This window comes from Dermacentor albipictus, chromosome 1, assembly GCF_038994185.2.
Source record: "Dermacentor albipictus isolate Rhodes 1998 colony chromosome 1, USDA_Dalb.pri_finalv2, whole genome shotgun sequence".
In the NCBI taxonomy this organism is placed as follows: Eukaryota; Metazoa; Arthropoda; class Arachnida; order Ixodida; family Ixodidae; genus Dermacentor; species Dermacentor albipictus.
This window is the reverse complement of record NC_091821.1, coordinates 5,313,617-5,331,654: the sequence shown is the minus strand read 5'-3', so window position 1 is coordinate 5,331,654 and position 18,038 is coordinate 5,313,617. Positions and strand designations below refer to the sequence as shown.

Genomic DNA, 18,038 nt, shown 5'->3' with positions numbered 1-18,038 from the left:
TTGAGGTGCTGCTTCCCGGGGCTTGGATCCCTGCTGCAGCGAGGCCGTCTCGGTCTTGCTGCATGTGGGCCACTTCGATGGTGTCGTGGAAGTCTTCTTCCATGTTTTCCTGGGATTCAGCCGAAAATCTTGTCGGTCTTAAGGTCACGGGTTGGTCGTAGCTCGGATTGCTCGTTCGGGACATCGCTCCGATGCGTCTTCACCGCGGGCCGAAGCCGGGAAGGCCGCGGAGCCCCGTACGGAACGCCCTGCCGACCACGTGGGAACTTCAAATGCCGATAAAATCCGAAAAAAGGGACCCACCGGCTTGAAATTGGTATCCTCGTGGTCCTCTTCACTTCCGACGTCGATTCCGACCAAAATTTCGGTAGTCCGATGGGATTAACCGGGTCAAAGGACCCCAAAATCACGGAGCGCATGTGAGGCACGTCCGCACTCTTCGGCGAACGCAGCGTTCCCCTTGTTCTAGAGAAACTGGCCACCCTGTATACGCAATGCCTCATGACCTCGAGCGTACCAGAATCTTGGAAGAACGCTAACATAATCCTAATCCACAAGAAAGGGGACGCCAAAGACTTGAAAAATTATAGACCGATCAGCTTACTGTCTGTTGCCTACAAAGTATTAACTGAAGTAATCGCAAATAGAATCAGGAACACCTTAGACTTCTGTCGACCAAAGGACCAGGCAGGATTCCGTAAAGGCTACTCAACAATAGACCATATTCACACTATCAATCAAGTGATAGAGAAATGTGCAGAATATAACCAACCCTTATATATAGCTTTCATTGATTACGAGAAAGCGTTTGATTCAGTCGAAACCTCAGCAGTCATGGAGGCATTACGGAATCAGGGTATAGATGAGCCATATGTAAAAATACTGGAAGATATCTATAGCGGCTCCACAGCCACCATAGTCCTCCACAAAGAAAGCAACAAAATCCCAATAAAGAAAGGCGTCAGACAGGGAGATACGATCTCTCCAATGCTATTCACAGCATGTTTACAGGAGGTATTCAGAGACCTGGATGGGGAAGAATTGGGGATAAAAGTTGGTGGAGAATACCTTAGTAACTTGCGATTCGCTGATGATATTGCCTTGCTTAGTAACTCAGGAGACCAATTGCAATGCATGCTCACTGACCTGGAGAGGCAAAGCAGAAAGGTGGGCCTGAAAATTAATCTGCAGAAAACTAAAGTAATGTTTAACAGTCTCGGAAGAGAACAGCAGTTTACGATAGGTAGCGAGGCACTGGAAGTGGTAAGGGAATACATCTACTTAGGGCAGGTAGTGACCACGGACCCGGATCATGAGACTGAAATAACCACAAGAATAAGAATGGGCTGGGGTGCGTTTGGCAGGCATTCTCAAATCATGAACAGCAGGTTGCCACTATCCCTCAAAAGGAAAGTGTATAACAGTTGTGTGTTACCAGTACTCACATATGGGGCAGAAACCTGGAGGCTTACGAAAAGGATTCTGCTGAAATTGAGGACGACGCAACGAGCTATGGAAAGAAGAATGATGGGTGTAACGTTAAGGGATAAGAAAAGAGCAGATTGGGTGAGGCAACAAACGTGGGTAAATGACATCTTAGTTGAAATCAAGAAGAAGAAATGGGCATGGGCCAGACATGTAATGAGGAGGGAAGATAGCCGATGGTCATAAAGGGTTACGGACTGGATTCCAAGGGAAGGGAAGCGTAGCAGGGGGCGGCAGAAAGTTAGGTGGGCGGATGACATTAAGACATTTGCAGGGACAACATGACCACAATTAGTACATGACCGGGGTAGTTGGAGAAGTATGGGAGAGGCCTTTGCCCTGCAGCGGGTGTAACTAGGATGATGATGATGATGATGATGATGAGAAGGGTAGGAGATGCAATGCTAAGATCTATTGAGGAATACGTTTTGTTTGCTATGTTATAATACGTGGGCTCCTTCTCATTCAAAAGACATGCACCTGAAGAAAAAAGGAACTGTTCAATCAAGCGACCTCTCGCGTCACAGCGTGAGTCGCCCCATAGGTTGCTGTGCGCATTTAAACCCCCAAGCACAAGATATGGCTGAGGCAACTGATCTATTAATGTTTGGAATTCTTGTTTGTGAAGCTGAAAATGCGGCGGTATATACAGGGAACAGATGGTTATCAGTTTACTTAAAAGTAGAGCTCGAATGGCCACTGCCTCAAAAGGCGTTTGTAGCTGTAAGTGTTGACAGGCTATAGATTTGTCAGCTATGATGGCTACACCGCCTGATGATGCGAGAGCATCATCGCGATCCTTCCGAAAAATAACATAGTGACGAAGGAAGTGTTTATGTTTAGATTTCAAGAGAGTCTCTTGGACACACAGCACTTTTGGAGTTAGTTCATTAAGGATTTCTTAGATATCATCGAGGTTGCAAAGCAGGCCTCTGATATTCCACTGAATAATTAGTGTATCCATATTAAAATAAATGTTGTGCTATGTTTCGAAGAGAATTTACATCGTTTAGGTTACAGCGCCCTTTTGGGGTCCTGTAATTGGAATTTTGTCTTTCCTGGAGTGGTAGAGAAAATTGCGCCGCTCCTTAGGCGTCAACTGCGCCTTCTGACTGGGTGTTGTGTCCATGGCCTCTTGAGAGGCACTGGACACGTGCTCTTGCGAGCGGTGTGTTTTCCGTGGAGGCCTTGTCTCGGAAGACAAGGCCTTGGAGCCCACCGTGCTGGTGGTTGATGGGCTTGTGTTGACCTCTGAGCTGTGCTGACTGGTGCCAGCACTAGCAGGGGCCTCCGCTGGGGTCAAATTCGGGAGAGGTAGGGCAGCCATCGCTGCTCTCACCGTTAGGGCGGGTGGCGTTGCCACACACTCGCTATGCGTGGCGCTGGCGTCCGCCAAGTGCCGTTGTGGTACTGCCCCCCGACGTACCACTTCGGCGAAAGATGTGCTCTGTGCAAATGTTGGTGAGATGCGTTGTCGTGCTTCTCTGAAAGTTATTTTTTCTTTTACCTTTATTGTAATTATTTCTTTTTCTTTTTTCCAGACCGTGCATGATCGAGAATATGCAGGGTGGCCACCGTTACAATTGAATTGCTACAACCGGGCTCAGCCTTACAGTCATCTGCAGAGTGATCATTGATGCCGCATTTTGCACATGTTAGCCGCCCTCGGCAGCTCTGGGAAGCGTGGCCAAACCTCTGGCATTTAAAACAGCATCGCGGGTTGGGGATGTATGGTCGTACTCGGATTTTGATATATCCAGTTTCTATTGTCTATGGTAACATGCTAGAGCCAAACGTAACTATCAGGTGTTTAGTGTTTAGTTGGCAGCTCCTTATTGTCCCGTCTGATCTTTATTCTTTGCACATTTATTACATTTTCATCCTTCCATCCTTCCAGGAGTTCTTCTTCGGTCAAATCCATCAAGTCAATGTCAGAAATTACATCTTTGGCCGTATTCATGGTTCGGTGTGCTGTTACACTGACGGGGATGTCTCCAAGTTGTAAAAGGTTCGTTAGCTTGTCGTGTTGTGCTTTGTCTTTCAATTCGAGTAACAAGTCGCCACTGGCCAGCTTGGCGATTTTAAAGCCGCCTCCAATGGTCTCTGTGAGATAGTTCGCCACAATGAATGGTGAAATCGTTCTTGCCTTCTTGTCAGGTTTTTCACTGCGTACAACGTGAAATTTCGGGAAAGTCTGAATGGGTTTGAGAGAAAACTGAAATGCAGCATCGGTGCACCCCCTTTTAGAGGGACGATCGGTTGAAAAAGGGTTGGAAGTTCCCATGAAATATGCTGAGTATTCAGCGACCATGCCAGTCACCCACCACCAAGCCCAACAAGGGTACAAGGCAAGGTATGTGGTGAAACAAGCCCTGCCATGCCAACTGTACGTCGTCGCTATAACCACATATGTTATAACCAAGGTAGGTCATACCACACTAGGTTAACCCTCGCCGCCAGGAATGCTGGAAGTTAGAAGAAAAAGAAGACAAGAAAGACTAAAAGGGAGAGGGAAAGACGAAGATGTGCGAAGAGAGAGACAGGAAAAGGCGACTGCCGATTTCCCCCAGGTGGGTCAGCCTGGAGGTGCCGTCTATGTGAAGCCGAGGCCGAAGAGGTGTGTTGCCTCCGCCGGGGGGGCTTAAAGGTCCAAAAACCCAGCATCGGCTCAACCCCCAGGATCCCCTTTTCCCCAGACATGGCTAAGCCGCGCACGGCTACACGCGGGAGGGGCCAACCCTCGTGTGCTCGGGTACGTGGTGTCGAAATACACCAAACGCCTGCTATAGAAGTTTCATAAAAGATAGGGACACAGCCACATGATTTGCAATGCACAGGAAGATGTACCAGTTCAGCTCTGAAATGATAACTCATGCTCCCTAGGATGAACATCATTGCAGCAATTCATTTGTCTAACAGATTCATTACCACATGTCAGAGGAATGACATACACAACTCCTTTTGCACATGCGATGTATTTGCTGACGTGGTTCACAGTACATCTATCTGCCCTTAGCCCGATTATCTGTTAGCATTTTGTCAACTCTAGAACAGATATGTACTACCTTATTTATTGCAGAAAACAGTAATCTACATTTTATCAGGAACCAACATTTTTTTAAGCCATGCGCCATTTTGTGTATGTACGGAATCACCACACATATTTTCTTGCTTCGCTTAGTTTTATACATTCGGGTTTCCTATGCGTTTACTTAATGCTGGAAACCACACCTTCGCAAACGGAGGTAATGACAGTGCTGAGAAATCCAGTGTCCACTAAAGGCTTAATGTGTGCATTAAAGGCTGGCTTTCACATATGTGAACAAGTCTGCTTTAGTATTGCATTCAGTACAGTAGTTGCTACTGCCCTCTTTACAATCTTAGAGTGGCCATCCCCAGTGCAGAGTAGCTGACTAGAGCGCACTAGCTCAGGTCAAGCTCTCCGTCTTTCCTGTCAATAAATTATATTCTATATTCTACATAGAATATATATAGGCCTCGCGTGCAAGAGGATCGTGGTTCGAATCCCGGTGCCCCACAATTTTCCACCGGATTAAAAAAAAAAATCTGTGTGTTGACAAAATTGCATAAACAGGCCTGGAGTGCTGCCTGAGCCCGGTTACCAGAACCGGCAATGCACTCCCTCACCAGAGCAGGATTGGCCACCCTGGTGCAGTAGTTGGCCACAACCTCCATGAATACAACAACCAAACCTCGACCCTCAGTCCCAAACAGCTGCGAAGCAACTGAGTGCGGCGGCGGTCAGATCTGTGCCGCAGCAGAGGGTGCCAAGAATCCGTGGTTCCGGACAGGCCACCATTGGAATCTGAACCTGGCAATGTTTAACGCTAGAACGTTATCTAGTGAGGAGAGTCTAAAAGTGCTAGTGGAGGAATTAGTGGGCAGTAAATGGCATACGATAGGGCTCAGTGAGGTTAGGAGGACAAAAGAAGCATATACAGTGTTAAAAAGCGGGCACGTCCTGTGCTACCGAGGCTTAGCGGAGAGACAAGAACTAGGAGACGGATTCCCGATTAATAAGGATATAGCTTGTAACATACAGGAATTCTCTAGCATTAACGAGAAGATGGCAGGTCTTGTTGTGAAACTTAATAAGAGGTACAAATTGAAGGTCGTACAGGTCTACGCCCCTACAGCCAGTCATGATGACCAGGAAGTCGAAAGCTTCTATGACGACGTGGAATCGGCGATGGATAAAGTAAAAACAAAATACACTCTAATGATGGGCGACTTTAATGCCAGGGTAGGCAAGAAGCAGGCTGGAGGCAAAGCAGTGGGGGAATATGGCATAGGGTATAGGAACAGCAGGGGAGAGTTATTAGTAGAGTTTGCGGAGCACAATAATATGCGGATAATGAATACCTTCTTCCGCAAGCGGGATAGTCGAAAGTGGACGTGGAGGAGCCCGAACGGCGAGACTAGAAATGATATAGATTTTTTACTCTGCGCTAACCCTGGCATCATACAAGATGTGCATGTGCTTGGCAAGGTGCGCTGCAGTGACCATAGGATGGTAAGAACTCGAATTAGCCTAGACCTGAGGAGGGAATGGAAGAAACTGGTACATAAGAAGCCGATCAATGAGTTAGCGGTAAGAGGGAAAATAGAGGAAATCCGGATCAAGCTACAGAAGAGGTATTCGGCTTTAACTCGGGAAGAGGACCTTAGTGTTGAAGCAATGAACGACAATTTTATGGGCATCATTAAGAAGTGTGCAATAGAAGTCAGTGGTAACTTCGTTAGACACGATACCAGAAAGCTATCACTGGAGACAAAAGATCTAATTAAGAAACACCAATGTATGAAAGCCTCTAACCCTACAGCTAGAACAGAACTGGCAGAACTTTCCAAGTTAATCAACAAGCGTAAGACAGCCGACATAAGGAAGTATAATATGGATAGAATTGAACATCATCTCAGGAAGGGAAGAAGTCTGAAAGCAGTGAAGAAGAAACTAGGAATTGGCAAGAATCGGATGTATGTGTTAAGAGAAAGCCGGCAATATCATTGCTAATATGGATGAGATAGTTCAAGTGTGGCTGAGGAGTTATGCAGTACCAGTGGCACCCAGGACGATAATGGAGGAGGGAATAGCCTAGAGGAGTATGACATCAGTAATGTTGGAAGAAGTAAGAAAGCCTTGGGAGCTATGCAAAGGGGGAAGGCAGCTGGGGACGCTCTAGCTGTCTGTCAATAAATCCCAGAACCATGTCCCTGACAATATGTCAACTTATCAGGAATCCTGATGCCACCACTAGATTCCTACTAGTCATTCAAAAATCTGTCACTAAGTCCTAAGTAGCTTTGTCCTTCACTGGGTAAGGAATGTTTTGGGGCTAAATATACATGCAATAGTATTCTATAAGTTTGGGGAAGAAGATGCTGCAGACAGCACTACTGTCAGGGTTCCTACTTAAGTGGATACGCATAGAGAGGCATCGATTCCACATGTGCAACATGCACCCAAAGATGATTAAATAAAGTGTTAGTTGGTAATTTCCAAGTCGGTTATTGAGTATTGCACATCTTCTTATGTTTGCTACTTAGTAATGCTATACTGAAAACAAGACTATCTAGAGAGCACCATCAAGAACAAATTTTGCTCCTTGAAGCAGCTGGTACTATGGACCATAACAATGTACAGTGCCTTCAAAAATAAACAAATTTAATCGAGGACACTACGTAAGATACACATATGTGGCTTGAACAGTTGGTTTATACATTTTCATGGTTACACTGTGCATGACAAATTACACCCAAGATGCGTGCAATGAAAATTTACTAGGTGTTTTCTTCTTTTTTTTCAATTTTGCATTCAGGGTTTGAAAAGCACAGATGCTTTGGCAAGTTTGTAAGAGATGATGAAATAACTGTACAGGGGTGAAGAACGAGGACAGACAAATGGAACAAATAGGATGAGCACTGACTTCAAACTGAAATTCATTATGAAACAGCGAAAAAAAGGAAAACCACCATTAGTTTAGCGCACATGTGCTCACCTTGGGTTTACAATCGCATTGAAAACTCGACAATTGCATCCTCAGGCAAGTTCACTTTGTTTTTCTACAATCTCATATTACAATATAAATTCCAAATTTTTGTACGCTGGAGCAGGAATTTCAACACATAGCCTAGTCCTCAACTTTTGCAGCAGCAAAACTGTTTATAGCTCCACCGCTATAACAGTATCTTCAACGACCATGCCACTCTCTTGAGCTGCCTTAAAAGACTAGCGTTGTAGAATAACTTGCTTAACCCTTTCGCTGTCACGGACGTACCGGTATGTCATCGCGCTTCCCCCCCACAGTGTCACTGACGTACCGGTACGTTCTCTATCGTGCGTTCAAAATTTCGCGCCAGAGCGCAAAGCTGGCGCTCCTGGATTGGCCACGCTATCTTTTGACTCTTTCTACAAGTTCGTATATTCGCCCCGACCTGTGTTACTCCATGTATTGAAGAGTACTGCGCGACTGCCACTCCTCACTTTCTCTTTGCTGAGTGGCGCGGTGGCTCCGTGTTCGCTGTATCATGCGTCGCGCGGGTGTGGTTATATGGGTTCAAGGGTTGTTCTGACATCTCCGCTGGTTTGAAGGTTTTTATTTTTCTTTTGTTGGTGTGCCTGCTACAGCGCATCAAGTTCAGGCGCACGTGCCGTTGCCTCTCCGAAAAGAGTGACTTGTTGCTGCTTTCGCCCGCTCGCCGCACCCCTCGCTTTCGACTTGCAGCAGTAAACGTAAAGCCCTTTGAACTTTGTTTAGCCTTTTTCCATCTCTCTCTGTCATCTTGATCACGCAACGTCCCATTTATCTCCGTTGTGCAGGCGACTGAAAGCGCATCCTCCCTGCGCGCGGTTACTTTCGGATGGCTCAGCGCGCGGGACCTTCGTCTGCTCATTGGAGCGGTGGCTCAATTCCGATTCAGAATACGAGCCGAGCTCGCATTCGGACTCGGACAGAGTCGCATGCGAGGAAGAGGGTTCCGCATCGTCAGATTCGGATGTTGAAGGGATTTTATAGTCAGGCTGATGATGATGATGATGTTTACTAACAACAGCTGCAGAACACTGAAATGTGTATATTGCATTGACTATGTTATTTGTATACCAATCATAATCAAAAATAAATTGCTATGTTCATTCCCTGTTATGCTCGGTCCCTGAAACCAAGCCGACACTGGGGGTGCGTCACGGTCAGAAAGGTCCGACAGCGAAAGGGTTAAGTAAATGCAGAAGTTAACAAGTCTGCTAATGAATTGTAGTAAATTGTATGCTAATCCATATAAATTTCTATGCGCAGTTCTGCACAGGAGCCCTTCGAAGGCAAAATACCACTTTTAGAGCTCAGCTCTTCAGCATCCCTTCCTGCGGCAAGCGTAGGCAGCAGCAACGTCAGTGGCGTAACAGAGCAAACAAGCACAGCGAAAGATAGAAGAGAGAACGCACAGTGGGAGACGAAAGATGCGAGTCATGAATGACGGCAACCAATGAGAGCAGCCCTTTCAGTGACGTGCACATGGGAAACTGGTGTCCTGTGGATCACCCGACTTTCTCAATGCACACTTGTATTGTCGGACCGCTCGTTTTATACTACGATCTCCTTACAACAGCTTTGCTTGTGCTTGTTTAGTTTGCGATTGTTTTGTAATCTGATTTATGCACAATGCGAATTGTGCAGTACTTTCTGGAAGCCACGCGGCCCCAGCAATTACCCTGAACTAGACGAGTCATGTATAAAAACCAACGCACTTGAATTGAATTTTATTCTCCTTGAACAAATACGCAAGGAAGGAGCAGCCACAAAAAGCTACTGAGATTAGTAGCTTGACGAGGTGGCTGCCCCTTTACACAGCAGCAGCAGTTATTAAACAATTTTCATACAAATAACTGCTTTTACACGTATGTACGGACAATGATTGCACAAGGGAACATAAGCATTTTGCGAAACGCGAAGGAAAGCTTCACATTAATGAGCAAATACAAGAAAATATATAAATAAATGCATCATAGTTCACACGAACTGATCTCGCATTGCTTTTTGGACAACTGTGACACATTTCCAGATTTGTTGGAAAGATTACTGAGCAGAGCTGGAAGAGTAAAAGCGATTGATTTTTTTGCATAGTTGTCTTGAGGAGTAGGTATGTGCCAAATATTGTGGTGACGCGTAGTGTATACGGCAATATTTTCTCTTAATTCTGAAATCTCGCTGTAAAAAGAGTTTTTTTTTTTGTGGCAGAACAGGATGTATGGAGTAAACGATAATTATAAAAATCATGGACATCTATAACCTTAAATTGTTTGAAGAGTTGCTGCGTGTGAAAATCATATGGTACGTTTGCAATTATTCTCAAACTTCTTTTGAATTATGAACAGTCGGTTTAGATTCGTTTTTGTTGTTGTGCCCCATACTAGGTGGGCGTGGGATAACTGAGAAAGGGCTAACGAGTTATATAGTAGTAGTTTTATATGTTATTGCAATCCCAGTGCTGACGCCCGTTGTTGCAATCGCACCGCTGGCACGAGTTGTTGCATCTGGGTCGCAAGCCCCAAGGGTAGCGTTGGCCTGGCGGCCTGGCGCACAACTGGAAGCATCCGAAGGTCCTGGCAAAGCATGAGTCGACTGCTAACAGAACAACTTGTTTATTCTAGCATCGCAAAAGAGCGGCCGGTCAGGTCGGCCGAAGTGGAGAGACGGGAGAGCACGCTTCTCGACAGAAGAATTCGGAGCCTTTCTCCTGGCGTCCGGGGGCAGCTGCTTTTATATTCTCGGAGTTGACGGCAAGAGGGAACGTCACGGGACGAGGTCACGTGACGGCGGGGCACGGACAAGCAGAGAGACATGTTGAGACGAGTGTAGTGACGCATCAGCCGGGTCGGCGCCGCTCAGACCTCCTCGCTTCACACTTGGGGAGCTCCTCTCACCGGCTGCCGCGCTTTGACAAGCGTGGGCACACACACACACACGCACACACGAAGACACGTGGCACTGAAACATGCCTGGACGCGCTTGGCGGGGATGCGTTGCGGCAGCCGAAGGAGCCAAAATGTGCGCGGCTTTGAACGAAGCCCCGGCGTCCGTTGCATTCGCGCCGGCTATACCGCGCGTCGTAGGCGAAACGTAACAATGTTGAGGAATGATATGTCTACATTTGTTTAGCATACCTGCAGTTTTGCACAATTTTTTATGAGTTTCGCAGATATGGTCATCCCAAGTTAAAGTACTTGAAAAATATACGCCCAGCACTTTCACGCATTCTGCTATTTCCATCACACTGTGATCCAAGTGTAACCAACGGCAAGTTTACAACCTTATTTTTTGGTCTGAAGAGTATTGCTTTTGTTTTTGTGGTATAAATAAGGAAGGAATTGCACTTTGTCCATTCTAGTAACAGCGGCATTGTTTTATCAGATATCTTTTGTATATCGTTAGTTGTTTTATCGGTGATTAATAATGTAGTATCATCAGCAAAGCAAACTGATGTTACATGTGGATTTAAGGTAAAGGAGTGTAAGTCATTAACATAAACACAAAATAAAAGTGGCCCCAATATGCTGCCCTGAGGTACTCCCATCTTTATGGATTTAATATCTGAAGATGTTCCTACTGATACGTACTGCTTATGATGCCTTAAGTAAGAAGCTAGGAGGTCATATGCAATGCCGTGTACACCGCATGAGTGCAGTTTATCAAGTAGTATTTCATGCTGTAATGAATCAAAGGCTTTCGATAAATCTACATATACTGCCAGTGTTAAATTACGGTCTGAAAAGTTTTTTAAAGATTATTTCCTTTTGCTTTAGCAGCGAGGTTTCCGTCGAACAATGCTGAAGAAATCCATGTTGAAAATTTTGTAGTAATGATTGCTTAGAAAAATAGTTAGACAATCTTATATACAAGAGCTTTTCTATCACTTCGGAAAAAACGGGTAAAACAGATATGCGTACATAGTTCTTCTATACATTTCTGTCACCGCCCTTAAAAATTAAAGTTACTTTTGCAATCTACATGTTTTTTGGAAATGCACCAGTGGAGAGGACAAGACTAAAAATGTGCATTAATGGACATGCTATCTCATGCACTACATACTTTAGTGGTCCTAATTGCAGGTTGTCTATGTCACAAATGCTACTGTTTCTCCGTTGATCAGATTTTTGATGATCGCCGACTTTGCTACATGTATCTCTCAATTTCTTTACCTCAATATATCGCGAAATGAAAACATGTATAGAGCTGCACTCAAATTTCGCATTAGGGAGTATGGTAATTGTCGGTGAATTAAAAAAATTTGGTGGAAATTTCCTTCAAGGTACAGTTTCGGTGGCGGAATTAGCTTGTAACTCACTGTATTTCATTGAATATACTGAAGCTTCATCATAGTGATACAAGAGCTTCATACTGAGGCTAAGAATCCAGCTACAGGCATTCAAATTAAGTTAGTTCACACCAACAACACAGGATATTTGGAGGCATGGACAAAAAGCCTATAGAGCTCAACCGGGTGTCCATGCCCTCTACACAGCAAGGGATAGCTAAGCAGGTTGCATATTTCACCACATATTAAACAATGGCCATAGAAACAGATGACAACACCACAAAGTATACCGAACTGTATAAGTTTTAGGAGGTAAAGAAGCGTAACTTAGCCGTGGAATACATAATACATAGATATGTAGATACATAGAATGAAGATGAAATAGAAAATTTACATAAATGTGGGTGACATGAAAAAAACAAAGTCAATCCAGGATCTGAAAACTCTTTAAATTTAACCAGCATGCAGAGTCTTGCAGGCCACTCACCAAAGAATGCCACAATGGCCCATCCAATAAGGAAGAAGACAAACAAGAAGAGGCAGATGATGTCAGTGCAGCTCCTGAAATGCCAGGACAACATTCTGTGCTAACATTCTCTACAGAATTTTTTTACTTAGGTCATTCAATGTTCATGTACCAAACAGTTTTTGACCACCACTGTCGAATCGTTAAAAACGATCCATGGCTGTTTATTTAAGACATGGCAGTAATCTCCCTTGGATATTTTTTGCCAATTTTGAGGTGGTGGATAACACACATTATTTAAGCATTACACTGAAATCAGGTAAACAAATATTTCTTACGGGAAGCTTTATCTAGGGAGTTGTCATCTAAATACATGGGAATGTAGAAAATGTTTTTGCTCGGCAACCACTGCACCGATTTTGACGAGCTTTGTTGCATTTAAAAGAAGTAAAAACCTAGTGACTGTAACAAGCACTTCAGTAATGTACAAAGTTGGGCAAGTTCGTCATCATCCTAACATGCGGGTGAAATTGAACAGGACACAGCTGAGAGAACAGAAGGAACAGGATGTAAATGCATTCAAATGCGTCTTCATACAAAAATGAAAATAATATATATAGATGTATATATGATACGGATCCTGAAAAAAACATATGTGTAATTCATGGCAGAAACATTCTTTTTCAATTTATAAGCTCATTTATTGAATTTTAATGTATACATTTCTCTCTCTAGCCAATCGTATTTCTTTTTAGATGTCTTTTAACATGTCCCAGTCCATGAAAATAAGGAGCAGATGAAGTGACTCTGTATCCTTAAGTACATGATCGAAGTTTATTGTTTAGAAAACGCATTCACTTTTGCCTCACAGGAAGGGCCTAGGCCACGCCTACATTGTCAGCCATGGAGCGCGGCCATGTTCTTGGTGAGGTCAAAATGACGACATGCTCCTGTCAATAATTTTGAAACCAAGCACGTTATCTGCTAGGAGTAGAACATAACGCCAGGTGTTCCGGTCGAGCACTCATGTGCTCACTACAAGACCAGCTTCACACGGCACATCTTCTGGATTGGACTGGACCCAAATGATGGCTGCGGCTACGGAATCGTGTGTTTGGATGCAATCCATAGTCTAATTCGAGAAAATGGTACTTGCAAAGGGAGCTTCAGTTCTTGTTTGGTGTTGCTCGAGGAGAAAGCAGAGCAGTTGGAGGTGCAAATTACGTTTGAAGAGATGGCAGAAAGTGAATTCTTGCATCACATTCGTTTCTCAAAACGGATGATGATGTTGATGTAATGCAGCCACACCCTTTGCATTGGGCAGGCATGTCGATTGCATGCCCTAGCTATGAAAATATAATAATACAAAATACAAAAAAGAACTAAATAAGAAAGCGAGCATACACAAGTTACAAGTAAGGGGGCGAAGCGACGAAGGGCCACAGTGGTGTAAGCAACTATACCAATTGAGTGTTGCTCTTCTCCAACACTCAAGGCGCCACTTGGTCAGCGTTGAAGCACTGGTGTTGACCGTCTCATTCGTGTCCATAAAACCCAATGCAACTTCTAGGCTTTGTTCGCTATTACAGGGCCGCCTAGTATGTTGCAGTTCCATGCCACATGTTCAATAGTTTCATCTGCAGTTCCGCATGCGCGACAACACACTGGTCACAGCTCTGTCCTGCGTTTTCATTCGCAGAAGCGTCCAAAGGACTCCCGCCCTCGCCTCGAACAGCAGTGCACTCCCCAAGCTGTTATCATACAATGTTGCATTTGTGTTGACGGTATAGGACAAGTGGCTGACTCATCATCTTGTCGTCGTCGCCACCTGCGTCCTATCTCTTCAGTCACCCGTCGGCACACCTTGTGTGTAAAGCCTGTCTGCCCTCTGCATTCAGTGGTCCCCCCCCCCCCCCCCCAAAAAAAGCTTCTCCAATCGGTATACATGCCTTACCCATGCCATATGAAGGCACGTGACCATCAAATATTCAAACATGTCATGCCCGTCCATCTCGCTGCATGAAGAGCAGGCACCCACAAAACGTCAGCTTACTGGCGCCTTCTCCCGCGCTTTGAAGCTCAACCACCCTAGGTACCCTTTTGTTCGGCCCTTTCCCATGGCAGCCGAGGGCAACACATCCTACCTACCCTTGCCACCACTCAAGCCATTCACAGGTGGTGGCGGACAGACAAACAAAAGCATTGGCAAATGATAGGCTGTGTACATGCATGAATTTCCATAACTCTCGCACCATGACGTACTGATTAACCCTTTACTGCACAATTTTTTTGTTTCCTCGTAATATTATTCATGGAGTTGCAAGGAAGCGTAACAGTAGCTGCACTCCCATGGAAACTAACTTTAGCACATTTCTGCAGTTTGAATTTACAGAAAAAAGGGTACACTGCATATTTGCAACAACATGCAAAGGAAGTTGAAGGTGAAAGAGACTTAGTGCGATTCATACTCAGATGTTTATATGCACATGATTATCATTGGTGCGCTCATGTTTGAGTGTAGAACAAAAAGAAGCAATTGTTCTTGCTTGTGCAGGCACAAGTGGTTCCCACCCTTCGAGCAGTACATCATGCAGATTCCCGTGCAGCCAGGAAACAATGCAGTGTTTTCACGTTACATCAAAATTTAGAACATAGAAGCACAGACGTAAGGGGTACACCCGTGATAGTGATAGCGCGACATGGCAGCGTGCAGATGCATCACATCCTTTTGAAAAAAAAAAAAAAGGAGATTCGTCCAGGAAACATCTTGCACACATACTGAATTGAAACGGGCTGGCACTCAGGATCGTCGTCACTCCCGGAAAGGTCGCTGTCTTCACTATCAGAAGGAATTGATCGGACATGAAAGCGTTCAGGAACCATTTCACTTCTTAGAAAATAGAAAGCGATATACACGTTGTTGAATTTGTCTAACATAGCAAGGATCTGTCGCCAGGAACAAACTATTCCGAGATAATGTTTTTTTTTTTATCAACAGAGTTGGGAGAACGTGTAGCTTAGCATAAGAATTTTTTGCACACTTTGTCTTATGGATAAATGCATTTACAATTGGCAAAACTTACCTGCATTACTGCTCGCGGGCACGCACAGTCTCCGCCATGTTTGGTAGATGTGAAGGATGAGCACACATGGCAACAAAAGCGGCGCATTTTTCAGACGAATGTTGCGGAAATGCAACACCGTGCACAGACAGCTCTAAATGGACTTTGCTTCTGTTCTTACCATGGTTCATCAGAATGTTGCATTTACGCAACATTCCGTTGCTGCACCACACAACGACAACGCAAGATACATCGTGCCCTCAGTCAAGTGATGTGAAGTTTTCCGTCATGAATATGGTTGATATCTGATGCTGTGGACAGCTGGACACCAAGGTATTTGTTCCCAGACTGGCTGATCAGCTGCTCTCCATCCAAGGCCACCAAGAAGTCACCCGTGGAGTCATCTGCAAGTTGGACCCCCACAGCCTTCTTGGCGCTGAAGCGAAGTGCCAGAATAGAGATCTCCAGGGTGTCTACCAAGTTGACATTTCCAAATTCCCCGAGTTTTCCAGGTTTTCCCTGAGCACCTTTGCGAAATTCCCTGAATGAGTCAGATCTTTGTTTTATGTCAAGACAGGCTGACACCACGTTGCCCGATGCTGTCACTCTCTAGTAAGCATGCTGAAACAAAAAAATGACTTAATCCAGTTTGAATAGTAAGGAGTAATATATATTTTATTTAAAAAGAAAACAGAAGGAAGGTGTTAGTAAAATGCACAGCGAAAGAAATGGTAAAGCCCATTCCAAATTGAGTCGAACATTTTCAAATACGAATGAAAAGGAGATGCATACATAAGTAAATATTTTTTTAATATCAGCTATTTCTATCAACTGATAGCAAGCTCATCTGTATAAGGTCCTGAACTTTGTCACAACTAAGGTTCTCTCTCAGCAGCTGGGAAGTCAACCTCAACTGTCCTGACATACTCTCAGCCCGTACACATCTCAGTGTTGGGTTTCACTGCGTAAACAATTTATTTTGGTTTGGATGAGGGACACCTGTGTCTCAGCATCAGCCATCACTTAGTTTTTTTAGCTCAAGCTCCTTCAAAAAGGTGGCGGCACCCTTTCTTTCCCGTTAATTCCTCAGTGCGTCGGTCCTTTCTGTTCTCATCCTCCTTCTACCACGCTTTCACCACATGGATCATCTGAAGCATCCTCTTGGTCAGTTGTACAGTCAACATTTGATTTCTTGGACTTCCGAGGGGCCGCAAAAAAAAATTGAAAAAAACGGGCAGTCTGAAAAAAAATTAATGCATGTCTTTAACTGCCTTTAAGGGCTAAAAATTACCACAGGCACGTCTCAAAAAGCTCTGAAGGCCTGCCAGTACGCTTTTTAGGCATATCAGGGCTTGTACTGTGACAGAAGACGACGTGCACGCATGTGTAATAAAGTAATGTATACTGTGTCCCGCGACAATAGCCCCCTTCCCACGCTTGTTATGCTTCACCGCCTAACAATAGTGTACCGAGGCGAAGCTAACTTTCGCAGACTGGCATTACGCAACGCGCTGTGCTCTGCGAGCTTCAAAGCCAATCGCTAGGATTACAAAGGCGGAGTCGGTGCCATTGGTGATAGCGGCGAATTCTTTCAATGAAAAACACGGCACCGCACGGCAAGAAGCTTAATAGCGAACATAGAAGCAGCTAGGCCTGACGTTGCCGCGGTGGTGGTTACGGATTTGCGGATTTGCCTGCGAGAGTGCCGGTTCGAGGCGGCGAGATAATCAAAATAGCGGCGGTGGCGGCTTTGATTAATGCCATTTCAGACCTGCAGTCGGGGCAATATACATTGACTATATGGAGTGCGTGGTGGTGCCGCAAAACCGTGCAAATTATCGGGCATGTCCGAAAAATCGGGCGTCTAGAAAATCGGTCGTTAACTACTCTGGCAATACATCGTGCCGATGACACGGCGTCAATGACGATTCGTTGCGATTCCTCTGTTACTGGAGCCAGCATTAACACGACTTTCGTTCCCTTTCAATAAAGTTACAGCTAATTTTCCCTGATAGAAGCACAAATTCCCTGAGTTTTCCCTGAGTTTTTCCAAACTGTTCAAATTCCCTGAGAATTCCCGGTTTTCCCGGTTGGTAGACACCCTGGATCTCTGAATGGCAGATATCCAGTAAGGCTTGAAGGTCCCTTGTACACTCTGCCATCACCACTACATCATCCAGAAAACCCAAGGCCGGCAGTTTGCTGTTCTCGTCTATTCCGGTAGTGGTGTACTTGAGGCGGAAGCCGGGGTAAGAGTTCAAAAGCTTCCTCTCAACGCAGGAGACGCAACTGATGTACTGCAGAGGTGACAGTGGGCAACCTTGACGAAGACAGTTGACCACTGTGACAAGGTTCCAACCCAACAGCACTAAAGTGCACAGTGACGCTGTTTCCCCATCATCATCATCATCATCAGCCTGATTATGCCCACTGCAAGGCAAAGGCCTCTCCCATACTTCTCCAAATACCCCAGTCATGTGCTAATTGTGGCCATGTTGTCCCTGCAAACTTAATCTCATCCGCACACCTAACTTTCTGCCACCTCCTGCTACACTTCCCTTTTCTTGGAATTCAGTCCGTAACCCTTAATGACCATCAGTTATCTTCTTTCTTCATTACATGCCCTGCCCATGCCCCATTTCTTTTTCTTGATTTTAACTGATATCTTAGTTCCCTGTATTCAAATGGACTAT

At 44.9% G+C, this 18,038-nt stretch overlaps 1 protein-coding gene across 9 annotated transcripts in view; it reads right to left on the bottom strand.

Moving 5' to 3' along the window:
• The window catches only part of Ctl2 (Choline transporter-like 2), a 608,937-nt gene that overhangs the window by 433,713 nt on the left and 157,186 nt on the right, over positions 1 to 18,038 (bottom strand). For 6 of the 9 annotated variants that reach the window (XM_065452835.2, XM_065452836.2, XM_065452840.2 and 3 more), the window contains exon 3: positions 12,305 to 12,378. The exons of the other annotated variants lie outside the window; for them this stretch is intronic. In XM_065452835.2, the coding sequence (XP_065308907.1) occupies positions 12,305 to 12,378 (74 nt within the window). The remainder of the gene's footprint in view (positions 1 to 12,304; positions 12,379 to 18,038) is intronic. 9 annotated transcript variants of the gene reach the window in all.